This window comes from Lithobates pipiens, unplaced genomic scaffold (genome assembly GCF_037356315.1).
Source record: "Lithobates pipiens isolate NorthernLeopardFrog02 unplaced genomic scaffold, aLitPip1_a1.2 Scaffold_23, whole genome shotgun sequence".
Taxonomy (NCBI): Eukaryota; Metazoa; Chordata; class Amphibia; order Anura; family Ranidae; genus Lithobates; species Lithobates pipiens.
Genome location: NW_027507785.1, coordinates 322,798,095 through 322,825,913, shown reverse-complemented (window position 1 = coordinate 322,825,913; position 27,819 = coordinate 322,798,095). Strand labels below are relative to the sequence as shown.

At 44.7% G+C, this 27,819-nt stretch overlaps 1 protein-coding gene across 3 annotated transcripts in view; it reads right to left on the bottom strand.

Annotated features, from left to right (window-relative positions):
* Positions 1-24,450, bottom strand: part of FYB2 (FYN binding protein 2) — a 108,675-nt gene extending 84,225 nt beyond the window's left edge. For 2 of the 3 annotated variants that reach the window (XM_077450639.1, XM_077450641.1), the window contains exons 1-3: positions 24,297-24,450; positions 7,347-8,513; positions 5,181-5,363 (exon numbers count right to left, since the gene is read on the bottom strand). In XM_077450639.1, the coding sequence (XP_077306765.1) occupies positions 5,181-5,363; positions 7,347-8,256 (1,093 nt within the window). In that variant the 5' untranslated portion in view covers positions 8,257-8,513; positions 24,297-24,450. Of the gene's footprint in view, positions 1-5,180; positions 5,364-7,346; positions 8,514-12,972; positions 13,106-24,296 lie in introns of those variants that run through there. The other variant, XM_077450640.1, reaches the window with a different exon arrangement.
* Positions 24,451-27,819: the final 3,369 nt, after the last annotated feature.

The following is a 27,819-nucleotide window of genomic DNA, read 5'->3' as shown; positions in this document are numbered from 1 at the left end:
GAATTAACATAAAAATAAATCAATGTAAGGTCCTAATGTGCAAAGATGCAAATTCATCAATATAGATATATCAACATTGTGTCCAAATGCAATCTTAACTAAATATCATTTGTGCAAAGAAAAAAATATTTTCATTTGGATGGATTTTATTATTTGCTTTTGTACACTTGTTATGAATTCTAGTGGTATTTATACACATTCATATTTGGGCACTGCATTTATCTTATATTACATATAGTATACACAAAGTATGACGACACCCGATGGGGAAAAGGAAATGAAACTGTCCCAATGAGCCATTACGCCCCCCGCAGGATGGGGAGCACACGGCAGCCATCAGAATCCCAGATGAAAGGTCTTCATGGATGAATGTAGGGAGTGTCAATCCCGGTTTTGTGTGGATATCGCAGTGCTGAGTTTACAGTCACAACAACATCGCCGTTCCAATGGTGGACGGGACACAAAGCTGTGTTTGTCTTCTATTTACTGGTCGTGATATCGAGATAAATCAGATTCCATGTCCTTGAGGAGGGACTTGATCTGCCAAATGCACTTCACAGAACAATTGAATTCCTTTCTGGCACAAGTGAAGATGACGTCTTGTTCCAGAGCGATTCTGAATGAACTCAGAAGTGCCTCAAATTGATGTTGTACCGGTTCCTCCTGGACCGACATTGCTTACCGATTTCACTGCACACTGTGAGCTTCTCACAATGTGCATTACAAGCTGCAGCAAGTCAGATAGAGCACTGCCCTCATTTCCTGGATGGAGGATGTCCAGCGTCATCCACCTCTTCCCTCCCCAGTCTGACTGTCCCCGGCTCAACCCTTTCATTCACTGGATTTCAGTACTTTCAATCATGGAGACACCGTATCAAGTAAAGTGTTTATTTTTTTTTTTTTTATTAAATGTTCCTCCGTTTCACCGCTTCCTGCCCGGCCTATAGCAGTTTGACAGCCGGGAAGTGGTTCTGTTATCCTGATTCCTGACTGGGCGTCATATGACGTCCAGCAGGATAACATGCCAGCGCGTGCCCGTGGGGGTGTGCAGCGTGGCGATCGCGAGTGCGACATGTCAGTCTGACACACCGCATCTCTGATCGTGATAAGAAGCCTTTGTCAGAGGCTTCCTACCACGTGTTCAGCTATAACCAGTCACAGCTGATCATCGCGTGAACCACAAAGTGCCGGTAAACGGCATTCCTCAGTTCACGCTGACAGGGAGAGCCGATTGGCATCTCTCCCTGTCGGGGGGGGGGGGGGGGGGGGGGTTGTTATGATAATCAGCACATTGGTTATCAGCACAGCCCCCTCAAATGTAACAATCACCTGCCAATCAGTGGCCCAAAGTGTGCCAGTGCCCACCACAGTGCCAATCAATGCCCAGTAGTAACACCTGTCAGTACTTATCAGTGCTGCCCATCAGTTCTACATATCAGTGCTACCTTATCAGTGAAGGGGAAAACAAAAAAAAAATATATATATATATATATATATATATATATATATATATATATATATATATATATATATATATATATATATATATATATATATATATATATTATTTTTTTCTAAAATGTTGGTCTTTTTTAGTTTGTTTAGCAACTGGGTACAGTGTTGCATGACTTGTCATTCAAAGTGTGACAGCGCTGGAAGCTGAAAATTGTCCTGGGCAGGAAGGGGCATAAGTGCCGGGTCTGGAAGTGGTTAAAGTGGAACTTCAGTCATTTTATTAAAAATTATTATTGTCTATTAAATCTTCTGACCTTTTTGTTTTAACTTTGAATAGTAAAAAACGTTTTTTCTGCCAGTAAATCCCTTATACAGCCCACTTCCTGTTTCTTGTCTGGTCATTAGCCTAGGCTTATGACATAATGCACAGCTCTCTCTCTCTCTCACTCTGGTGAGAGAGTTTGCCCAGTAGGGAGGAGGGATGAGCCATGAGAGGGTCAATGAGAGCGGGAGGGATTGAGAGCTGGAGGTGGTCCTCTGTGCGTCTGTGTAAATCCAGGAAGTGAACAGGCAGCAGCTTCAGCTGCCCACAGTTAAAATGGCTGCAGCCAGACTCAGTGGAGGGAGATTTCTGCAGCATATTAGTCAAGTACAGAATCGCAGTATATATACAGTGCCTTGTGAAAGTATTCGGCCCCCTTGAACTTTTCAACCTTTTGCCACATTTCAGGCTTCAAACATAAAGATATAAAATTTAAATTTTTTGTGAAGAATCACCAACAAGTGGGACACAATTGTGAAGTGGAACGAAATCTATTGGATATTTTAAACTTTTTTAGCAAATAAAAAACTGAAAAGTGGTGCGTGCAAAATTATTCGGCCCCTTTACTTTCAGTGCGGCAAACTCACTCCAGAAGTTCAGCGAGGATCTCTGAATGATCCAATGTTGTCCTAAATGACTGATGGTGATAAATAGAATCCACCTGTGTGTAATCAAGTCTCTGTATAAATGCACCTGCTCTGTGATAGTCTCAGGGTTCTGTTGAAAGTGCAGAGAGCATCATGAAGACCAAGGAACACACCAGGCAGGTCCGTAATACTGTTGTGGAGAAGTTTAAAGCCGGATTTGGATACAAAAAGATATCCCAAGGAGCACTGTGCAAGCGATCATTTTGAAATGGAAGGAGTATCAGACCACTGCAAATCTACCAAGACCTGGCCGTCCCTCTAAACTATCAGCTCAGACAAGGAGAAGACTGATCAGAGATGCAGCCAAGAGGCCCATGATCACTCTGGATGAACTGCAGAGAACTACAGCTGAGGTGGGAGAGTCTGTCCATAGGACAACAATCAGTCGTACACTGCACAAATCTGCCCTTTATGGAAGAGTGGCAAGAAGAAAGCCATTTCTCAAAGATATCCATAAAAAGTCTCGTCTAAAGTTTGCCACAAGCCACCTGGGAGACACACCAAACATGTGGAAGAAGGTGCTCTGGTCAGATGAAATCAAAATCAAACTTTTTGCCCACAATGCAAAACGATATGTTTGGCGTAAAAGCAACACAGCTCATCACCCTCAACACACCATCCCCACTGTCACACATGGTGGTGGCAGCATCATGGTTTGGGCCTGCTTTTCTTCAGCAGGGACAGGGAAGATGGTTAAAATGGAGGGGAAGATGGATGCAGCCAAATACAGGACCATTCTGGATGAAAACCTGTTGGAGTCTGCAAAAGACCTGAAACTGGGACGGAGATTTATCTTCCAACAAGACAATGATCCCAAACATACAGCAAAATCTACAAAGGAATGGTTCACAAATAAACGTATCCAGGTGTTAGAATGGCCAAGTCAAAGTCCAGACCTGAATCCAATCGAGAATCTGTGGAAAGAGCTGAAAACTGCTGTTCACAAACACTCTCCATCCAACCTCACTGAGCTCCAGCTGTTTTGCAAGGAAGAATGGGCAAGAATTTCAGTCTCTCGATGTGCAAAACTGATAGAGACATACCCCAAGCGACTTGCAGCTGTAATCGCAGCAAAAGGTGGCTCTACAAAGTATTAACGCAAGGGGGCCGAATCATTCTGCACGCCCCACTTTTCAGTTTTTTATTAGTTAAAAAAGTTTCAAAAATCCAATAGATTTCGTTCCACTTCACAATTGTGTCCCACTTGTTGGTGATTCTTCACAAAAAATAAAAAATGTTATATCTTTATGTTTGAAGCCTGAAATGTGGCAAAAGGTTGAAAAGTTCAAGGGGGCCGAATACTTTCGCAAGGCACTGTAAAATAATATGCAAAGTGGTTGGAGGGAAGCGTCAGAGTGGAAAAGATATTTTTATTACAAATGATGTGAGCGGACTGCATTTCCTCTTTAATCCCTTATTAACTCTTATTTTAGTCTAATCAGCATTATTAACTCTAATTAGTCTCCTTCTCCGTTTATTAATAGTTTTTATAAAATTTAAGTGCAGGAAAATAATACATTTAATTAAAACTTTTCTTTTTGCTCTGTTCAGTAATATTTTTACACCTTTAACACATTTCACATTGAAAAAAAGGCAAAAATAAATAAAATCATTAGTAAATAACTTTTAAATGCCTTGTATCACTACTGACAGCTGAATTCTAAACAAAACGGTTGTGGTAGGTATTGGCAATTAGTGAGTGCGAAGAAAAAAAATAAAAATAAAAAAATAAATAAAAGGGAACGGTACTCATAGATATAAAAAAATAATTAATGATATTGGTGCATCCCTAGTGGGAATATGTTTTAGTGCTAGCCCCCCCAGCCGACATCGCACAATCTAGGATGGTCGGTCGAAGGTGTAAAATTGTGGCTCAACTGCCTGCTTTTACTGCCTGTGAACCAGGTTTTCATCTCTAAACAGTGGTCTCTCTGTAGAGGTCCAACATACTCCTTGTTGAGTCAGAGCCAGAGCTCTCCAATCTGCAGAGAGCATGATCAGGTCTGACCTAGCAGGGGGACGTGTTGGATCTCTGCAAAGAGGCCACTGCTTCTACACAGAGTCCCACTCTGCAGCACCCTGGCAGGGAACAGGCTTTTACTTGGGTCTCTCTGCAGAGGTCTGACATACCCCTTATCTAGTCAGAACAAGAGCTCTCCAATCAACATGGATCGTGAACTTTGCTAACTTGAGAGATTTAGGTCTGATCTAGTAGGGGGCATGTTGGATCTCTGCAAAGAGACCACTGCTTTCACACAAAGTCCCACTCTGCAGCATGCTGGCAGGGAACAGGCTTTTTACTTGGGTTGTGTCTGCTTTAGAAAGAAAACTTCTAAGGGCCGGTTCACACAGCGAGGCGAGGCGAGGCGACACGGCTCGCCTCGCCTCGCTCCCGCAAGTCGCCCCCATTCAGTACTATGGAACCGTTCTGAGAGGAGCGACTCGAGTCGCTCCGACTCAGAAAAAAGGTTCCTGTACTACTTCGGGGCGACTTCGGGGGCGACTTGCATTGACTTCTATACAGAAGTCCTCTGCAAGTCGCCGCTGAGCTCCCCGCAGGTCGCGGCGAGGTAAGTCGGAGACGCCTCGCCGCGCCTCGCTGTGTGAACCGGCCCTAAGACTTGGCACACCGTGTGTGTGATGCACCTGGAATGTATTTAGCTGATGTAAAGTGACGGTTATATAGAGTTTTAAATTAACTAAAACATTAAAACTTTTATTTGGCAACATAAAACCCAACTCATCCTCTTACCCACCTGTAGGGGTCATCAGCTGCACTGCATTACATGGCGGAGCTGCAGATTTATAGCGAGTGAGGACCACCTGTGGGGGTCTGGGCTCTTTAGGTGGAGGCAGTCCAAGGGATTCGATGGAAGGTAAAGGTTTTTTCCTCGGGGTCTTATCTCCAGGAATATACAACTTTGGTTTGTTTTTCGCATCTACAAAGAAAGCCAACAGTTCAGTCTTCCATCCTGACAATGAGCAAATATTAGACTTCCATCTGAACTAGATATACATGTACAGCAATGCTGAACAACTTTAGTGCCAATCCTTACCGGGGATTGAAGTCTTATTCTGAACTATTAACACAACTGACTGCCAAGGAGGAGGACCCGCCATCTTTAAAACCACACTGCAATGCAATATGGGCAGATATAAAGACACGAGGCCTCCTACCCATATAGGCCATATTAAGAGCAACGTTTTTTTGCAGAGCTGATATCATGATTGCCATTCATTTATAGGACTAAACTAGGGGTCTCCAAACTACGGCCCGCTGCAAGAATGTATCCAGCCAACTGGTGTAAAAAGGCGAGTCCAGAGTAAAGGGAGATCCAATGTAAGGGTAGCTTTAAGACCCTGTAGGATATGGACTCGGGTGCAGGGGGGGGGGGGGGACACTGATGGGCTCAAGTTTATTTGGGATTTCTTTGCTCTGTTTTACTGAAGCTTTTTTTGTTGTTGTTCTAAATCAGGGGTCTCCAAACTCTTCACATTGTATATTTAACAAATATGCATGGGCTGAAAAAAAAAAAAAAAAAAAAAAAAAAAAAAAAGGGGGAAGAAGAAAAAAAATTTCCATTAAAATCCATGTATGCCCAGCAGAGACCCCCGTGTACATCCCGGAGTGCTAGCAGAGCCCCCCCCCGTACATCCAGGTGTGCCAGCAGAGCCCCCCTGAACATCCAGGGGTGCCAGCAGAGCACCCCCATTAACTTCTTCCAAGGGTGCCAGCAAAGCCCCCCCGGTACATCCATGGGTGTGCGCAAACCCCCCGTAAATCCATAGGAGCCAGCAAAGCCCCCCTCGGTACATCCATGGGTGCCTGCAAAGCCCCCCTCGGTACATCCATGGGGGGCCAATAGAGCCCCCCGGTAAATTCATGGGGGCCAGCAAAGCGCCCCCCCAGTACATCCATGGGGGCCAGCAGAGCCCCCCGTACATCCATGATGGTCAGAAGAGTCCCCCATACATCCATGATGGTCAGAAGAGTCCCCCATACATCCATGATGGTCAGCAGAGTCCCCCATACATCCATGATGGTCAGCAGAGTCCCCCATACATCCATGATGGTCAGCAGAGTCCCCCATACATCCATGATGGTCAGCAGAGTCCCCCATACATCCATGATGGTCAGCAGAGTCCCCCATACATCCATGGGGGCCAGCCGAGCACCTGTACATCCATGATGGCCAGCAGAGCAGAAAAAGGAGGTGGAGCAAATTTGGATGAGAATGTCTAGTGCTCCTGTAAATGCTGGGGGGCAGGCTGGCAACCAACCACAGTGAAGGGAAAAGGGGGGGCACCGGTGATTGTGGGGGAGATATAGCTGGCTGGCAGTGGTTATGCCAATCTCTGTTTTAACATATCATTATACATAGACTGGCACATCCACTGCCAGCCAGCTGGGGTATTTCCACAGATAGTGGCTGTGGTAGGATACAATCTTGTAGAGGGCCAGATATGGCCCAGGGGCCATAGTTTGGAGACCTCTACCATACACTATTAATGAAAAAAAACTATTTTCTGTCTGCATTGCTGTTGGGGATTTCAGCAGGACAGGGAGTGAGGGGAAATCTTTCCAATGAAGTCATGGATAGCAGAAAAAACAGAGTCAGAGTTCTGATCCTTCCCCGCTCCATCAGAAAATCAGAAAGAACACGGTTTAGTGGGAAGCCATTTCAGTAGGGATGAGCAAAATTGAGAATTTGCATTACATTATTCTGGCTAAAATAGGGAGATTATCCATTTCTTCAAAATGTATTGGAGTCAATGGGGGAGGGTCAATGGCTACTCTTGGGATTTCACCATCAATGCTATGCAATATGGTAGCATAGCATAAAGGTGACCACATCCGCTGCAGTTGTGCTCTTTCCATACCACTACCTCCCATCTCCTTTTAAACAGGGAGGAATACCTACCAGGTGGTTTGGGCAACCTGTTCTCTTTGGGCGACTTTTCCTCTTTGTTTGGACTTTGATCAGATGAAGAGATTTTACATTTGGGTTCAACAGATCTTAAGGGTTTAGGAATGGAGTTCATGGATGGAGAGTTACTTTGAGATTTTGGAGTATCATTAAAGGGTGATGGAGGTGCTATAAGTATGTCAAGACTACCGTTATTAATGGCTTCATAGAGGTCTTGCTCAACAATCTCATACATTTCTAGACTATGGGGAGGCACTGGGCATGGAAAGGAGTCTTTAAGTTGAGGATTTCCACCGATGGGAGGCAGACGTTCTGCCTGGGTATGGAAATTGGAATCCACTACTTCATAGCACTCTTGGCCATCAGGCTGGCTCATCTCTGGCCCAGCTAAAGAAGACATGGAAGTAAAGGAGGTTGAAGGCGTTCTCAGGGTGTCGTTAACAACTTCGTAGCAATCTTGTGAATCCAACGTGGGGATCTCCTTCACTGCAGCAGATGTTTTCTTTGAAAAGGGTAAAGCTTGAGATAACTGAGTCAAGAACGGACGTGGTTGGGTTGCTTTTGCCTTCATGGAGTCTTCAACGACTTCGTAGCAATCTTGGGTGTTGGAATGATTGGTCTCCAGTGCTTGGGAAGACCTTTTGTTGGAAACATTTGAGATCTTTGGTTTTAGGGGAACTCGAGGTTTCCCAGAGGCTAGAGTTTTAAAAGAGTCCTCAATAACCTCATAGCATTCCTGGTTGTTAGATTGGTTGGTATCCAGACTTGAATGAAAGTTTGCATTCGATGTTGCTGACCGGGACAGTCTATATGATTGTGGACTTCGTGAACACACCCCTTCCCCACTGGACTGTGGGGGGTCTGTAATATTCAGGGTCTGTTTAAATCCCATATTTAGTCTCATATTTTGTTGCGGCTTGCTCCAGGGGATGGTTTCTGAAGCACTCCCGGACTAGGTTCTGCTGCCACGTCAGGTTTTCTGGCGATCGGTGGTGGTGCAGACTTAGGTTTGTTCTCTAAAGCGGAGATGACCCCTAAAAGGGCTGGGTTAGCACGCACATTAGATATGCTCAGTGGCCGAGAAGGGTTGGCCGGTGGGGTATTTGAGCAGCCGGGGTCTTTAAATTTGTCACGGATCGATTTGAAGTCTAAAGGTTGTTCCTTGAAGGGAAAAACAGACAAATATGGGGTTATAACACTTGAGGATATGGAGAAATATTGTATCACTGTTAATGCAGAGCACTATTATACATCAACGTTTGTAAACCCTAAAACTGCTCTGTACATCGAGCTCCACACAAATCGTTTGAAATCTTTTTTTTGTGCGTTCCCCAATTTCTTAATTTTTCAATGCTCTTCCTTTTTTTCTATTTTCTCGGCAACCCATCCTACGCATGGCAGATTCACACCCTGTGTACACCCCACACTTGCTCAGTAGGGGGGGGAGGTCACTGGTACATTGTCAGCCTGGCACATGTGCACAGGGCTGCTGTTAGAACTCATGGGGCCCTGGTGAAATATCAGGGGTCTAAGCAAACACCCAAAGTCTCGTTTTTGAGAAAGAGAAATTGAGGACTCAGATTCCTCAATCCTTTCTCTGTAGCCTCAGCTGCAGGATGAATGCACAGGAAGCACTCTGACCAGAGTCTCCCTGTTCATTCACAAACTGAAGCATAGTAAAAGGGCCACAGGGGGATTGGTTCCAGTAATCGCATCCACTCCTGCTGGTCTGGGCCCCCCTGTTGTACTAATGGGGCCTGGGTCCTGTACAGCCTAGCTAGCAGAAAAAATGAACCAAACTGAACAAGCAGCGCCAACCACACAAACAAACCACTCATTTGTGCAACCAGAATACCTGTGAGAAAGAGACCTTAATTATGTTTTATTTATTTTTTTTACAATTTACGTTTAAATATTTTACTTTTTTTAACAGGTGTATAGGGGTGTGCGTGTGTGTGTCTTTGGTGAACTAGCAGGGGCCTAAACAGACACCCAATGTCTCGTTTAGAAGACAGAGAAAGATTAAGGACACAGATTCCTCAATCCTTTCTCTGCAGTCTCAGCTACAGGGTGAATGAACAGGAAGCGCTCTGTACAGAGGCTCCCTGTTCAATCACAAACGTAAGTGTTGGGCCACAGGGGGATTGGTTTCAGTAATTGCTCCCACTGATGCTGGTCTGGGCCCCCCCCTGTTGAACTTATGGGGCCTGGGCCTTGTCCAGGAGGGAATGTGCTACCCCCCTTAGCCGAAGCCCTGCACGTGCAAATACTGTGATTACAAATTGAATCAGAGTACTGTGCATGCGCCGGCCAAACATAATGTTGGAGACTACATGCGCCAGCCAGATATTGCGATAATAGACCCTATTTCACATGCATACCATGAGCAGGGTACCAGGCTGCAGGAGCACATACGTCAAGATGTCACCGGGGAGACATTGGAGACAAAAGGAGACACCCCATTCTGTAATAGACCATATACATCATATAGATGCTCCACTTGCAGGTTCAGGGTATCCCCCAGGCTTTAATGGTAGTACCTGATAAAAATGCTCAATTATGATATTGTGTTATGCTAAGGCAGTTAGCAAGGAGATGGCTACTTTGACAGATGGCCCTTTTTCCGTCACCAAGTACTTGGCCAAGAAAAGCTCCTCATGAGAGCAGGACAACTGGGAGACATGTCATCTGAAATGGTCGAGGCAAGCAGGAAAGTGCTTTGAGAAGGAGAAAAGTGCCAACTGTCGAAGCAGCCGTCTCCTTGCTAGCTGTGTTTCGACGGCCACGGAGCGAGGTAGGTTGCCCGTCTGAACTCACAGATAGCCTTAAGCCCCATACACACTATCAGATTTTCTTCTGAGTTTTTCCTTCAGATTTATCAAATCCATATATATGAGGTCAAACCTTGACTAAGAACACCTACGACTAATGTCGTGTGCACACGGCCCGAATTTCTGGCAGACTAGGTCCGACAGTCTTTCGGCGGAGTTCTGACGGACTTTCCGAACGAACGGACTTGGCCACACACGGGACGGACTAAGTCCGTTTAGAAAGTTCGTCCGATTTGAACGTGATGACGTAAGACAGGACTAAAAAAAGGAAGTTCAATAGACAGTAGCCAATAGCTGCCCTTGCGTCATATTTGGTCTGTTGGATCAACATACAGACGACCGGTTTTCGCAATAGGAATTGAGCCCGTTGGACAGATTTGAAACATGTTCTAATTTCTAGGTTTGTCAGGATTTTTTATGTGAAAAACGATCGAACTATCTCACACGCGATCGGATTGTCCGATGGAATCAAACCCAGTCTGCCGGAAAGTCCGGTCGTGTGTACGCGGCATGAGAGAGCCAGAGCCCCACACCTTGCTTAACCTGCCATCCGCTAACAGTACCTTTACAGCTAGCGGACGGCACAGCAAGGCAATGCCACGTACCGTACTTCCTGGTTTAGAGGCGCATGATTGGACACAGCATGAGTTAGTAGGTTACAGCCAATCATTTAGGCTGTAGACCTGCTGATCGGCTGTGGCTAATCACAGCACGGCTCTGTGTGTTTGTAAACACAGACTCTGGATGGATTTCTCCCTACCATTCAGAAATTAAATCTAGGAGAGACACCCAGCGAGATCAGAGAATAAAAGCAGCGCACGCGCACACACACGCACACACACACACACCACACACACACACACACACACACACACACTTAACCCCTTAAATGCCCTCCTGATCACTCCCATCACCCAGCCAGTGTCACTAGTGACACTAATGCAGGGGGGGGTCAGTTAGCATCAGATTGTCTGCCACACTATCACAGTCACATTATAAGTCGCTGATCACCGCCATTACTAGTATAGCGTCTCTACAAATCAGTATCTTGATCACACAATCAGAACTATAGTAGTGTCCCCAATAGCACACCTCCCAACTTTTTAAGATGGGAAAGAGGGTCACCTATTAGCAACAAAGTATGCAGGCATAGGATACATACCATGCCACGCCCCCCCTTAACCACTTGCCCTTTGGAAGATTTACCCCCCTATATGACCAGGCAATTGTTTGCGATACGCTATTATGTTAATTTAACTGACAAATTGTGTGGACATACGACGCTGTACCCAAATAAAATCTATGTCTTTTTGTAAAAAAAAAAAAAAAAAAAATTTTTACTTTCTGCTATAAAACATATCCCAAAACAATAAATAAAGAGGGAAAAAAAAAAAAAAAAAAAAAAAAACACAAAAAAAAAAAAAAAAAAAACACGTCTTAAATTTAGGTCAATTTGTATTCTGCTATATATTTTTTGGTAGAAAAAAAATTAAAAATCTCAATCAGCGTATTTTGATTGGTTTGCACAAAAGTTATGGGAAATTTTTATGGATTATTTATTTTTTACAAGTAATGCCGGCGATTAGCGACTTATAGCGGGACTGTCATATTGCGGCGGACAAATCAGACACTGACACTTTTTGGTGACCAGTGACACCAATACAGTGATCAGTGCTAAAAATATGCACTGTCACCCTACTAATGACACTGGCTGGGAAGGAGTTATACATCTGAGGTCAAAGGGTTAACTGTGTGCCTAGCCAGCGTTTCTGTGTACTGTGGGGGGAGGTGCTTTTACTAGGGAAAGGCACGGATCCATGTTCCTGCTTTACCTGAACACAGGATCCATGCCTTCCTTATTGACAAAACGGCGATCTGCCTTGTTTACATAGGCAGATCACCATTCCCTAATGAGGTGCTGATCTAATGATCAGTGGGTGCCGGCAGACAACGAATCTGCGGTTCCCACTGTCTATAATCACAGCCGGAGCAGGTCGCTGGTGGCACCCATGCACCCCCCCCCCCCCCCCGACCTGGAAGTGCAGGATCACGTACTGGATATGTGATCCTTCACGGCAGAGCCATCTTGCCACCGTATATGAAAGTTAAACTGTTTGCAAGCGGTTAAAGAAAAATGAGACAAAAAAATAAATAAAAAATATATGATTAGTTAAACCCACAAGGGTTATTTATGCCCAATATAATAGTGTCCCCAAAAACAAAGCATTAGCAGAATCAATCCCCAATCACTGCCAGCGCTTGCGACATGTAGAAGAATACATTTTGGCCTAAATTTATAAAGGCATTTGATTTTCACTGATTGCTTTTATAGTAGAAAGTAGAAAAAAATTTTAATAAAATAAAAGGTTGATTATTCCACCCACAAATTTTCAATCATTTTTTAATTTAATAAATATAAATGAATAAAACAAATATATATATAATATATAATTTCTTTATATTAATAAATAAAAATAAATAAATAAAAGCCCAGTGGTGGTTAAATACCACCAAAAGAAAGCTCTATTTGTGTGAAAAAATTATATGAATTTCATTTGGGTACATGACCGTGCAATTATCAGCTAAAGTAGCGCAGTGCTGAATAGCAAAAAAAAAGTCCTGGTCATGAATTGGGTAAAACCTTCCAGAGGTCAAGTGGTTAATCTTTCAGTAATAAAATCCTGACAGAGGTTCTAACACTTTTCTGCTCTAACAATAAAGAGCTTTACAAAGTTTTCTAAAGTTACAGAATACATAAAAGATAAAAGCTTGACGGGAGACATCCAAACCTGCGAGATCCTCGCCACCTCGGAAAGATAATCGCAGTAAATCGCCTCCTCGCCGGCGGCTGGTTTGGCACCGGAAACCTGAACATCTCTATATAGAGGCACCTCGGTGGCCGCAGCGTTGTTGGCTAAACACAATGTCTTTGTGACATTGTTATGAAAAAAACAAGGCTGAGGTTTGTAGAACAAAGCGGATTATTGTCCGCCGTTATTATGGGATACAAGAGTTTTAGTCTTTGGTGGAGGTGAAGATGTCCCATCATTTCAGACGGTAAAACTGACCGACAGCATATAAAATTATAAACTATAATTTAAAGGGCTGGTCAATGCAGGATGGATATTGTATGTATGATAGATAGCTAGATAAATATAGAATGTTGTGGCTGGATCCCCCAGTTTGGTACCCCCAGACACCGGTGGTTTCCAGGGGAGTAGAAATTATCCTCCTTAAAGTGGTTCTAAAGACTAAACATTTTTTTTTTACCTTAATGCATACCGGTAAAAAGAAGTGTTTAACCACTTCAATACCGGGAGGCACTTATACACCTTCCTGCCCAGACCAATTTTGAGCTTTCAGCGCTGTCGCACTTTGAATGACAATTGCGGGTTCATGCTACATTGTACCCAAACTACATTTTTATCATTTTGTTCCCACAAATAGAGCTTTCTTTTGGTGGTATTTGATCGCCTCTGGGATTTTTATTTTCTGCTAAACAAATAAAAAAAGACCGAAAATCTTGAAAAAAAAAAACATGTTTTTTTTTGTTTCAGTTACAAAACTTTGTAAATAAGTATGTTTTCTCCTTCACTGATGGGCACTGACGGGGCTGCAGTGACGGGCACTGATAAGGCAGCACTGATGGGCACCGATGAGGTAGCACCAATGAAGTGGCACTGATAGGTGGCACTGATATGCGACACAGACACTGATAGGTGGCACGGATTGGCATGGATGGGCAGCATGGATAGGCGGCACGGATGGGCGGCTAGGATGGGCACCGATAGGCGGCTAGGATGGGCACCGATAGGCAGCATTGTAATTTTAAGTTTTGTAGGGATGAATGCCAATCAGTGCCAAACAATAATGCATGGCAATCAGTGATGCCCATTGTGGGCACTGATTGGCATCCATTATGGGCACTGATTGGCGTCCCTGGTGGTCTAGGGGGCATACCTGGTGTTGGGCATCTCCTGGTGCTCTAGTGGCGTCCCTGGTGGTCCAGTGTGGGCATCCTCGGAGGGGCTGTGCTTATAATCGATCAGCACAGGCCCCCCCTGTCAGAGGAGCAGGAGCAGGACTCACGTCTGACAAACGCGAGTGAGGAAAAGCCGATCACCGGCTCTTCCCATTTACACTGTGATCAGCCGTGATTGGACCCAGCTGATCATGTGGTAAAGAGTCTCCGTCGGAGACTCTTTACCGAGATCGTAGTTGCAGGGTGTCAGACTGACACCCCGTAACAACGATCGCTGCGATGCGCTCCCCCGGCGGTGCGCACCCCCGGCGGTGCGCAGCGGCTTAATATCCTGATCACATCATATCACATCCGGTCAGGATATTACAACCACTTTGCCACCGTCATTTTGCTATATGGCGGGCGGCAAGTGGTTAAGGCCCCCCCTCCCCACCCCTCTTTTACTTACCCAAGCCCTCATTTGACCCAGCACTGTGCAAGTCTGCAGCTCTTCTCTCTGGGTCTCGCTGGGTTTGCTGGGGCATTGGGATCCATTGGCTCCCAGAGCTGTCAATCAAAGCCAGTGATGAGGAAGCGGAGGGGGTGGGGCCGAGTCCCGCTGTCTGGGTCAATGGAGACAGCAGAAGGGCTTGGGAGCGAGAATGTGGGAAGTGGCTTCTCATGTGGGTTACTGGACAAAGAGGAGGGGCAAGGAGGGGCAAGGAACCTGAGAAGAGGAGGTTTGGGGCCGCTCTGGAGCATCACGGCTATACCGCCGGCATAGCGCTGCTGCAGGAGCGCTTCGCGGTGGTTTTAAACCCTTTCTCGGTCGTTAGTGGGGAGGCTTCGCTGGAAAAATACTTGGAACTAAATATATATACAACCCACAGTATCTCACAGAAGTGAGTACACCCCTCACATTTTTGTAAATCTTTTCTTCTATCTTTTCATGTGACAACACTGAAGAAATGACACTTGTCTACAATGTAAAGTAGTGAGTGTACAGCTTGTATAATGTCGTGTACACACAACAGGACCTACCGCCGGCTTTTCCGAATGAACGGACTTGGACACACACACACACAATCATACCAAAGTCCAATGGATTCGACCGCGATAACGTACGACTGGACTAGAATAAGGAAGTCAGTAGCCAATAGCTGCCCTAGCGTCGGTTTTCGTCCGTCGGACTAACATACAGACAAACAGATTTTTAGACCGGACTCGAGTCAGTCAGAAAGATTTGAAACATGTTCTAAATGTAAAGTCCGTCTGCATTATCGACAGCAAAGGTCCGATGAAGCCCACACACGATCAAATTGTCCGACGGATTCGTTCCGTCGGACCTTCGCTGTCGAAAAGTCCGGCCGTCTGTACGCGGCATAACAGTGTAAATTTGCTGCCCCCTCAAAATAACTCAACACACAGCCATTAATGTCTAAACCGCTGGCAACGAAAGTGAGTGTTTCAGGGGTCAAAGGAACGTCCCCTTCATCAGGGCTACAATAAAACATAATAGAATATAAAAATAATTGTGACTGATAAAATCATGAGCCCAACAATCATAAAAGATCATGGATAACATAAATACATATACATGTGTGTACACAAACGTCCATCCAAAATACCCACATATTCATAAACATGCGTTCATGCAATGAGATGAAGAAATAAACAAATATCAGATATTTAGACCCCTTTCACACTGGGGGCGCTTTGCAGGCCCTACAATCGCTAAAAATAGCGCCTGAAAAGCGCCCTGAAAGAGCCGCTGCTGTCTCTCCAATGTCAAAGCCCCCGAGGGCTCTCCCACAGGATGCTAAAAAAAAAAAAAAGTCCTGCTAGCAGCATCTTTGTAGCGGTGTATACACCGCTCCTGCCCATTGGAATCAATGGGGCAGGGTGGCTCTACCGCTGGCAAAGCACTGCTGCAGAGCTTTGTGGGTGATTTTAACCCTTTTTCGGCCAAATACCTCCGCAAATACAACGGTAAAGCACCGACGCCACCCCTGCCCTGGTGTCAAAGGGGCCTAAGTAATAAGTGAAGCAATTTTTTACGTTGCATGGTATTTACGCATCGATTTTTCAAACAATTTAATAAAAAAAAAAAATAATACTTTTAAAAGAATTTTTTTTTTTTTTTTTTTTTTTTTTTTTAGCATTAAATGTATAACCAATTTTTTGGGGGTAAAATATAATATATATATATATATATATATATATATATATATATAACTAAAAATCTCTATATGCGACACTTTTTACCAGTTTAGAGTTACAGTGGAGGTTCACGGCGATGCCTCACTCACATGTGTGATGTGATATGTTCACCGCTGCTTGCGAGCACGGGGGAGGGGGGAACTTTAACAATTGAATTTATTTAATTTTTTCTTTCCCTTTAATTATTTTTTTTCCCCCCACATTATAAACATCCCTTGTGATAGAAAAAAAAGCAATGACAGGTCCTCTTTAGGCTGCTTTCACACTGGGGCGGTATTCAGGTGTTACAGCGCTAAAAATAGCGCCTATGTAGCGCCTGAAAAAAACCGGCCCCTTTCACTCCAGTGTGAAAGCCGGAGGGCTTTCACACTGGGGCGGGCGCTGGCAGGACAGTGAAAAAAGTCCTGCTAGCCGCATCTTTGGAGCGGTGTATTCACCGCTCCTAAACCGCTCCTACCCATTGAAATCAATGGGACAGCGCGGCAATACCGCCGGCAAAGCGCCGCTGCAGCGGCGCTTTGCGGGCGGGTTTAACCCTTTTTCGGCCGCTAGCGGGGGTTAAAACCACCCCGCTAGCGCCCGCAGACCGCCGCTAAAACGACGGTAAAGCGCCGCTAAAAATACCCCGCCGACGCCCGCACCGCCCCAGTGAGAAAACAGCCTTATGGAGACATCTATAAGACCCCAGATCCTTCCTTTACCCTGGAAAGCATAAGATAAAAAAAAAAAATAACACACACCACACACACAATGATCTCTGCTTTCTAGAAAAAAATGGCAGTGTTTACATTGGCCAGAACCTAGAAGTGATGTTATAACTTTGCTTTCTTCTTCGCAGAACCATAGATAACCTGTCGACATCGGTGGGCTGCCTTTAAAAGCAATCCAGCAGCTAATTAGCTGCTGGAATGGCTTTTACTTTATAGGGAATTGCCGGCTGAAAAAAACAAAAAATTAATAAAGGATATTGGGATGATTCCCATACTGTAGCTGCATTCATCATCCTGGTACAACTATTGAAAGTCCAGGATGTCATATGGGTGGGAAGTGGTTAAATCTGACCTCCGGCCTTCTCTTCAGTCTTGCACAGTTGTAGCGGCTCCTTTCCTGGACTGAAATGGCTTGCTCTGATTTCACTGCACACTGTGAGCTTCTCTCAATGTGCATTAGAAGCTGCAGCAAGTCAGGTAGAGCCTCATTTCCTGGCTGGAGGATGCCATGCATCATCAGCATGGCTGTCCCTCGCCCGACCCCTTTCATTCATTGGATTGCAGTTCTTTCAGGCTGGGTTCACACTAAAGCGATGCGGGAACTCCGCGAATCCGCTGCGGGTTCCCGCATCGCATGCCTCCCGTCGGATGTTCACACTGCCCTATGCAAACTGTTGGGAGTGTCAGTGAAATGTTAATGACACCCCCAGATCAGTTCGCATATCGCACAGGAATTGGATCGCATGGTGTGAACACCCATGCGATCCGATTCTGCTGCGGACCAAAAAAAAGGTCCTGTGCGAGTTTGGGGCTGGGTGCGATGCGAATTCAGCCATACTATCTGTATGGCTGAACTCGCATCGCACAGAGATCGGATGTGATTTGCACTGCAGTGCGGTGCGAATCACATCCGGGTCTCCTAGCCGCAGCAGTGTGAACCTAGCCTAAATCATGCTTGGCATGACACATGGGAGATATCCAAGAAGGATGATCCACGTGAAACCTGTTTTTGATAAAGTAACCAGGCAAACCGATAAATCAGTGGATAAAATATACAGTATGGGGGCTGTTTACCTGCCAAAGGGTTGTGTTTCGGTCAATCCAGTACTGATATTTACACAGCACTGCCTAGCAGGACAGAAGCACAATTTTGTATTTTGCTGCAGTTTAGCACACTAATGCCGCGTACACACGATCGGAAATTCGGCCAGGAAAAGTCAGATGAGAGCTTTTCGTCGGAAAATGCGACCGTGTGTATGCTCCATCAGAATTTTCCTGGCCGATCTTCTGCCAGCAAAAGATTGAGAGCAGGTCAAAATTTCCAAAATTCCTACGCATGCTCTGAAACAATTCAACGCATGCTCGGAAGCATTGAAGTTCATTTTCATGGTTGGTCGTAGCGTTGTACGTCAACGTCACGTTTCAGCGGAATTCCGTCGGAAAAACCATCATAGCTTTTTCCAACGAGAATTCCGATCGCGTGTACGCGGCATGATAGCTCTTTTCCCTTCCCTTGCCTGTGACTGGACAGCAGTGGCATCACTTGTTGCGGCGCAACCAGGACACATGCCCCATATCTCCAGTGGTGTGTTCCAGGTCCCCGACACCCCGATCATCTGAAACTTCAGCAGCCAGCATCTCTCCCGCCCGGCTGCCTGACACATCAGTGAAACAGAAAATGCCAAACCTGAGGGAAGCTTCCCCTAGGCTCCTCCCCAGACCTGACGTGTCATATGACAGAACACGGGGAGGAGCCTGGGAGGAGGGGCATCTCCTGGCACTGTGCCTTGCTGAATCTGAGGTCTGGGCTGGGAGAGGAGATCTGGGGGACGGGAATCTGAGAATTTGAGCTGGGGGGCTGAATCTGGAGGAAAGGGGACTTATACCAGAAGGGGAGGGTTGGGGAGATTTGGGTGGGGAGAGGATTTGTGCAAGCAGGGCTGGGACAAAGGGTGAGCAGGAGGGGGCGGCTGCCCTGGGCACTGTGGTATCATGTGAGGTGGGGGGGGGGGGGGGGCGACAAGAGGATTGAATTTGTGTTGGAAGGGAAAATTTGGGGGGCAGCAAAGGGGGTATTGTTGGTGGGGAAATTTTGGGGAAAAGTGTGCCAAGAGTGGCAATTTAGGGGGATTTGTGTTAGGAGGAGGGATGAGGGGAAAATAAATGTGCTAGGAGGGGGGAATTTGAAGTGGGAGGGAGAAGCTGTATACTCAGGAGGGGAAATTTTAGGGTTAGAAGATTTGTGCTAGAAGGGGTGATTTTTTGGGATTTTTTTTGGGGGGGGGGCGGCGGGGGACAGGAGAAATGCAAAGATTTGTGCTGGGTGGGGGGGGATTCCAGCAGGGGGTGGATTTGTACTGGGAGCAGGGGGAATTTATGCTTAGGGGTAAGCATGCAGATTAGTGCTCAGTTTGGCATGTTCGCCCCGGGCTTTAGATGACTTTGTCCCGGCACTGCGATTTTTGCAGAAAGGGTAAGGTGGGGGACAATTTGCACTCCTGACTTCTACACTGTGCTTACTCATTTGTTACTCCTGACCCGTGCTCTGTGTGTGTCATGTACTCATAATCCCAACACTGACTGCAGCAACACTTTCAGCGCCTGGATCCTCTTCGCCAGGCTCCCATACCACTCCGCACTCCTGTTCCTCCTGTCTATTCTATCAGGGGCCGTGAGTCGGACCCTCTGCCCAAGCCGACTCACCGGTCTGGTAATTGGTCCACATAGGGTTGCCTTTTCTTCAAACCAAACCCCAAAAGGTGTCCCAGCAGCCCGGGACACCTTTGGGTGCCCTACGCAGAGTAGTAATGTGGTGCGAATAGCGTGCCACTGCAAAACGTGGGTGTGACCAAATGGCTCTTGCTGACATCATCGCTCTGCCCCCAGACAGCCGCCCGCAGCTCCCAGATGGTAACAGATTTGTGTGGGACTATCTTGGTTGCTTGGAGAGCCACAGCCCAGTGTGAATAATGTGTCTGGGTTTTAGTCCGCCTGAAACCCGGACACACGATTCAAAAACCCAAACTGTTCAGGTGAATCCCGGACGGGTGGCAACCCTAGGTCCATGCTTGAGGGCAAGAGGCCTGGTGTGCTGTGGTGTCGGTGGAGGAACATTATCTGATCAACAACTGTTTATATGTTATTACACTCCGGGTGCTCTATGAGATTTATGGACTTAATTAGAATTGACTTTAAGTGCTGCATTTTTATTTAAGTAGCTGTTTACATGTGATGAGCGGTGATTGGACACAGCTGATCACGTGGTAAAGGACTGCTGTGATGGGCCCTTTACCTTGATGAATGCCCCAAGGGCACACAGGGTTCTAGGAGGACATCAATAGCCACTCTCCCAGAACTGGATGACTGCGCTGTAGCCCTTATTCACCTATAACACAGTAAGGGGTTAATGCCTATTATTGACCTGGAGAAAACATAAAAACTTGAAAGTCAGAATGAAGTCAGGATTACTGCTCTGTATTCACATTCAGGCCAGCAAGACGGCTACAGACCGTGCATACAGCAGCGTGACATGTCGTATCCAGGCTCCACCCAACGCGTTTCATCCAGACATCGTCCGTGAATTTGGTTGGAGCTTTATATCTGACATGCTTGGTTTTCACCATTACTGTGTGAGTATTCTGGATTTGTCTTAATAACATTTCTTAGTATTACTTACCTACTACACTATGAGGAGGTTTGTGTTCTTACTTTTGGCACATCTAACCTGTAGCACGATCGGTAAGTGGTTATTGCCAATTACTGACCAGGAACAAAATATGAAAATTAGAAAGTCAGAGTGAAGTCAGGATTACTGATCTGTATTCATGTTCAGGTCTGAATCTCAATGAAGCCATTGGGAAGGCATGGCAGCCAGGCAACTAGCATTCTCAGAAGGAGAGTTGAGTAATGGACTGCATCTTCCATGCTTCCTCTGTAGAAGTTTTCTATAGGGGCCTTATGAAAGGCACCGTCCTAAATATATTTGCAAGAAAACGTCCAGAAAACCTAACCTGTTCGCAGGCGATACTCAGAACGAGGGGAAATATGATCACAATGTAGCTGCACAGAAGTCAAATGTCAACACTGCAGAGCCATGTGCCGCAACCAAGACAACCTGACGGGGCGGTTTTCACTCACAGGGTTAGAATTAAAGTATTTGTCTTAAAAACACTGCAAAGTTTCATTATGTTAGGTGAGGTTTGCCTGGCAGCTTCAGCTTTGTAAAGGTTTGATGTTCCATATTTTCATGATTGCGTTTGTGGACCAGATTTGTAGATTATATAGTTACATCTTACTGACCCTTTGCTGCCACTTTACAGAGAACAAGCTTGCTTAATGTCCACTTTAACGGCTGTTTGGATAAGATATCAGCCACACATGGAGGGCATTGATTTCACTGAGCCAACTCAGAGTTGCATTGTGAGAAGGAGCAGTAAATTAAAAAAATACCGTCACCACACCCCCATCCACATAGAGAAGTGCAAACCATACATAAAAAAGCTTTTTCAGCACTTTGAGGACCAGCCTATAATATCTTTTCATTACCAGGCCAATTTACAGTATTAGCTTGACTGACAAACCCCTCATCATGCAACACAGTAATAGAAGTTTCATTTGTTGGGATCTAATTTTTTTTTTTATAATTATAAAATATATATATATATATATATATTTTTTTTTTTTATTATTATTTTTTTTTATATAAAAAAAATAAAAATAAAAACAATAATAATTCTCTCACACACACACACACACACACAGTTAAAATATAAATGCCAGGACACTACTGCCACAGTACCCCCTGCCGTGCGCATCGGCACAGATCTGTGATCGCTGTGTCCTCAGCTGATCAGTGTAAATAGTATTTGCCGGTTATTGGCAGTCCTCTCCTCACGCTGACAGCTGATAACCAGCAAATCCACACAGGGCACATCTACACCGATAATAAGGGCACTAATCATCAGTTTCCTGATTATCAGTGCAGCCCTAACAGTGGCGCCCCCAAGTGCTGCCCCCAAGTGCTCGCCCTCAACAGTGGCGCCTCCAAGTGCTTCCCCCCAAGTGCTCGCCCTCAACAGTGGCGCCCCCCAAGTGCTCGCCCTCAACAGTGGCGCCCCCCAAGTGCTCGCCCTCAACAGTGGCGCCCCCCAAGTGCTCGCCCTCAACAGTGGCGCCCCCCAAGTGCTCGCCCTCAACAGTGGCGCCCCCCAAGTGCTCGCCCTCAACAGTGGCGCCCCCCAAGTGCTCGCCCTCAACAGTGGCGCCTCCAAGTTTTGCCCCCAAGTGCTCGCCCTCAACCAGTGGCGCCACCAAGTGCCCGCCCTCAACAGTGAAGGAGAAAAAATTACTTATTTGGAACATTTTATAAAGAAAGTTAACAAAAACTTTTATTTTTTTTATATTTCGGTCTTTTTTCATTTAGCAAAAAAATAAAATAAAGCCCATTGGTGATTAAATGGCGCCAAAAGAACGATCCCCTTGTCTCAAAAAATAAAAATAAAGATAAAAATGTCATATGGGTACAGTGTTGTATGACCGCGCAATTGTCATTCAAAGTGTGACAGCACTGAAAACTGGCCTGGGCGTGAAGGGGGTGAAGTGCCCAGTAGGCAAGTGGTTAAACCTGCAAGGGGCACAATAATTTTATTTTTGTGGCAGATTACTACCGCTTTAAAGAGTGTGATGTCCAATGAGACTGGGAATGACAGTCACATGGCCGACAATAAAGATCCCTATGTTGGAGTTGTGTGAACGGAGCCCATTGTGATGAACATTCATGTTGTATTGATTGGCAGGCTGGCGTCACCTTGGTACCTTTGTGGCTTCCAGGAAAGCTGAGATCATGTTTGCTGTGAGTGTGAAGGATTATTGTTACAATGTAATCATTAGAGAATATACTTTGTTAAACAATTGCTACATCACAGAATTCATTATACAAAACATTGTGATCCCTGATCTGTATGAATGCAGGCTGCAATGTAGCATTGTTATTGGGGATACAATTAACCCCTTCTATACCAGACAAAATTTTCACATTTTGTCATGTTACAACCAAAAACGTAAATGTATTTTATTGGGATTTTATGTGATAGACCAACACAAAGTGGCACATAATGAAGAAGTACCGGCGCTTCTTTGCGCCATTTGTCACACGTAGGACAACCCATTCAAGCGAATGGGCTTTCCTATACTTGAGACACGTTAGCACGTGAAAAAGTGCAAAAAATAAAATAAAAAATAGCAAGAATACAAGTTCCTGCTATGCGCAGATGTGAATTGGGCTTGGGTTTACATCTATACAGGTAGCGGCTGATTAGTTTCTGATGCGTTGTTGCATTTCTGAAGCTTTTTTCTTTGGCGAATAGGAAAGTATGACAGTTGTGTTCATGGAGTGCAACTTTGATGCAACTTGATGCATTCTGTGGCACTCAAGTTGCACCAAGGTCACACTCTTTGGTACAGAACTGTCATACTTTCCTATTAGTCAAAAAAAAAAAAAAAAAAAAAAAAAAGGGGGGGGGGGGGGGAAGGAAACCCACACAAAACACATCAAAAACACTTGTGTTTTTTGGTGCGGGTCCATTGTGCACACAAAAAGCAATCTGCTGGGGGGGGGGGGGGGGGGGGGGGGAATAAAAATAAAATAAATAATAATAATAAATAAAAAAATAAAATAAAAAATAAAAAAAAGAAGAAGGAGCCGATCCTTGCCAAAGAATGCACGGTCTCAAAACAGATGTGAACTAAATACATAGGAAACAATGTTAAAATGGAGTATAGTGCAAAAAAAAAAAAAAAAAATTCATAATAATAATAATAATAATAATTATAAATATATAATTAATAATAATGATAATTTGAATAGGATCTAAGCGGGATTAAAAAAAAAAAAATAATTTAATAATAAAAAAAATGGAACAGCTTTCTGTCCACCTACAGAGATTTTTTTGTTGTTGTCGATTTTATGTTGCATATTAGGATCACAGAGACAATTCCCAGAAATACAATTTCTAAGGACAAATCCTTCCAGGGGTGTCAACCAAGAAATTCAGATTTCCCTATATGATAAGTGACGCAATTTTTTTTTTATTAAGTCGCACACAATTTGGGGTGCAGAGCCCTCCCCCTCCGGTCATGAAGGGTTTTTGTACCCCAGATTCAACCTTCCATTGTTATCCTCCTCACCACCCCACATAATCCCCATTATTTTACAAAGTCTTACCATGTCCATGGTGTCCGCAGTGTCCTGCGACCTGCGTCCCTTTCCTTTTCTCTTGTCTTTCTGTCACTTAAGGAATTTGTCAAAACATTTTTTTTTTTTTACTTCCTGGTAACAGACATAAAATTACTCATCTGAGACCTAACCAGGCTGCTTTGGCTTCAGGTTCATTGTGGCTCCTCCCCCAGGTGTCTTAATTGTTTTCTAATGAGCTTCCTTCAAGTTTCTGAAAAACAAAAGTCAGCCTGATGGGAGCTGCCATTGGCTGCAGGGGTGTCACCCTGATCCCGACCTCTCTGCTGTGTATGGGGGAGAGCTGTGCAGGCCTCGGCAAACAGGAGTAAAGTCCGGGTGCCGAATTCGAACCCCATTGAGATCAATGGGAGCCAAATGTTAAAAAAAGGGAAAAAATAAAATAAAATAAAAAGAGGTCAGGCTATTTTGTGCGCTAACAGGTAAGGATCAGCTCAAGGTTTGAGCGCCTGAACATTTATTTCCACTTTTTCACATGACGTCTTCCTACTGTCTGTCAATGGTTGTTGGGGACTAGGGTTGCCACCTCATCCCTTTAAACCCGATCACATACGAACCACATGGGTTCTGAGGCTAATTTAATACAGATAAGGCACCAAGTGTGTTTAACCACTTGCCGATCAGCTGTCTGGTCGGCAGAATGGCACAGCTGGGCGAAACACCGTTATGTTACGCCACTTTGCCCTGTGGCCACTAGGGGCGCGCACGCTCGCCCCCCCGGGGGCCGATGCGAGTGACCAGCGGGCGTGATGACCACCGGGCTCCTGAGATCGCTCGTGACACACCAAGGAACGGGATCTAAAACACACAGATCCTGGTTCTCTGAGGGGAGAAGAGACTGATCGTGTGTTCATACAAACTATGAACAGCGATCTGTCATCTCCCCTAGACAGTCCCCTCCCCCTTCAGTTAGAACACACACAGGGAACACAGTTAACCCCTTGATTACCCCCTAGTGTGAACCCCTTTCCTGCCAGTAAGGATGAGCTCAGGAGTGTCCGCATGCTCCACGTGCAGAGCCCGCCAGGAAGTCGGCGCAGCGCTGCGCTAATCACAGGCAGTGAGACATTCCCCCCATGCGTGGCTGCAGAGATCGGGCAATGTCTCACTGCCTGTGACTAGCGCCATGCCGACTTCTTGGCAGGCTCTGCACGTGGAGTATGCGAACATGCCTGAGCTCATCCTTACCTGCCAGTGACATTTTTACAGTAATCAGTGCATTTTTATAGCACTGATCGCTGTATAATTGTCAATGGTCCCAAAAATGTGTCAAAAGTGTCCGATGTGTCCACCATAATGTCGCAGTCCAGATTAAAATAAATAAATAAAATAAAATAAAAATAAAATCGCAGATCGCCGTCATTACTAGTAAAAAAAATATAATGAAAATAAATCTATCCCCTGTTTTGTAGACACTATAACTTTTGCACAAACCAATCAATATCGGAACCGTTGGCAGCGGCGGAGGCGATCGATCCTCTCGGTGCCTGTGTATGGAGATGAGTGAGGCTAAGATGGCCCCCACCCGTCTCCATACCATAGCAGGGCGGAAGAGACGTCAAAACATCACTTCCCATACATCTTAAAGTGGTTGTAAACCCTTACAAACCACTTTGACCTACAGTTAAGCCTAGATTAAGGCTTACCTGTAGGTCCAAGCAATATCTCCTAAACCTATATGGTTTAGGAGATATTTGCCCAAAAACGGGCACCGCTGTCTACGGCGCATGCGCCATAGACAGCGGCGCGCAGGCGCACTGAGCGTGGCATTCTTAGCGACGGAGCTGCCGCGCGTGTCGGCTCCCGTGCGCATGCGCGGGATTGACGTCATCGCGGCTTCGCCGAATGACAGCGGCGGAGCTGCGAGACCCCACCAACAAGATGGATGCGGCGGACTACAGGGGACAGCGCGACTTCGCTGGCTCCTGTGTCAGGTAAGTGACACATAATGGACTACTATGCGATGCGATGCGATGCATAGTAGTCCATTATGCTTTGCCTTTGCAGGGAATGAAAGAGGGAGTAAACTCATCAGGGTTTACTTCCTCTTTAAAGGCACATTTTTTAATGTCATTTTTTCAAATGACAATTTTTTTTTTTATTGCATTTTAGTCCAAATATGAGCTGTGAGGACTTTTTGACCCCAGATCTCATATTTAAGAGGACCTGTCATGCTTTTTTTCTATTAAAAGGGATGCTTACATTCCTTGTAAGAGGAATAAAAGTGATCCAGATTTTTTTTTTTAAACTGTGAAAAAATGTATAAAATTATGTAAAATTAATTAAAAATTTTTTTTTTTTAAAGCGATCTGTCGCGCAAAAGCTAACGCATATGTGAGCAGCGCCTGCATATGCAAACGGTGATCAAACCACACATGTGAGGTATCGTCGCGATCGGTAGAGCGAGAGCAATAATTCTTGACCTCCTCTGTAACTAGACCTCCTCTGTAACGCAAAACATGCAACCTGTAGAATTTTTAAAACGTCGCCTATGGAGGTTTTTGAGGGTAAAAGTTCGACGCCATTCCACGAGCGGGCACACTTTTGAAGCGTGACATGTTGGGTATCAATTTACTTGGTGTAATATTATCTTTCACAATATAAAAAAAATTGGGCTAACAAAAAAGTGATTTTTTTTCCCCCAAAAAAGTGCGCTTCTAAGACCGCTGCGCAAATATGTGTGTAAAAAAAGTATTGCAATGACCGCCATTTTATTTTCTATGGTGTTAAAAAAAAAAAACAATATATAATATTTGGGGGTTCTAAGTAATTTTCTAGCAAAACAAAACAGTTTTAAACATGTAAACACCTAAATTCCAAAATGAGGCTGGTCCTTAAGTGGTTAAAAAATAAAATTGGGGATATTTATTGTAGCATAAAATACTAAATATTAGCCCATTGGGGTGGAGTGGTGATCTCGGGGGTCTCCGTAGAAGTTGCCGCTATGTTTACGAATTAAATCTTCTACCCCCCCCCCCCCCCACTTAAGCCTTAATTAAATTTATTTTTTTTCTTTTCTTTTTCTCTATATATATATATATATTTTTTTTTTCCTTTTTATATATTATTAATATAAATTTCAAATTTGTATATTACGAAGTCTCTTAATGAATAAGATAACAAACATAAGGAGAGCAGACTGGACTATAGCTATTTCGTGAAGGTCTTATTTACTTACTCCTAGGCTGTTTGCCTTATAGAAGTTTTTATGGAAATTTATTTTCCATATACTGCTTTTCGTTCATAATAGGTTATCATTGCTCTGGATCGAGCTCAACTTCTCCTCCTATACAACATTTATAGCTTTCCTTTTCAGGCCTTAAGAGACCACATATATCCTTATTAAGATTTAGATAGCTTATTGCTTTTTCTAGTTGGCTCTAGACCATTGACAACGTTTTTTTTACTTAGAGGTTGTAAACCTAAAAGAAGTGCATCCTTACATTCCAAGTCTTTCATGCCATAGAATAGTCCCAGATATAATTGTATAAAA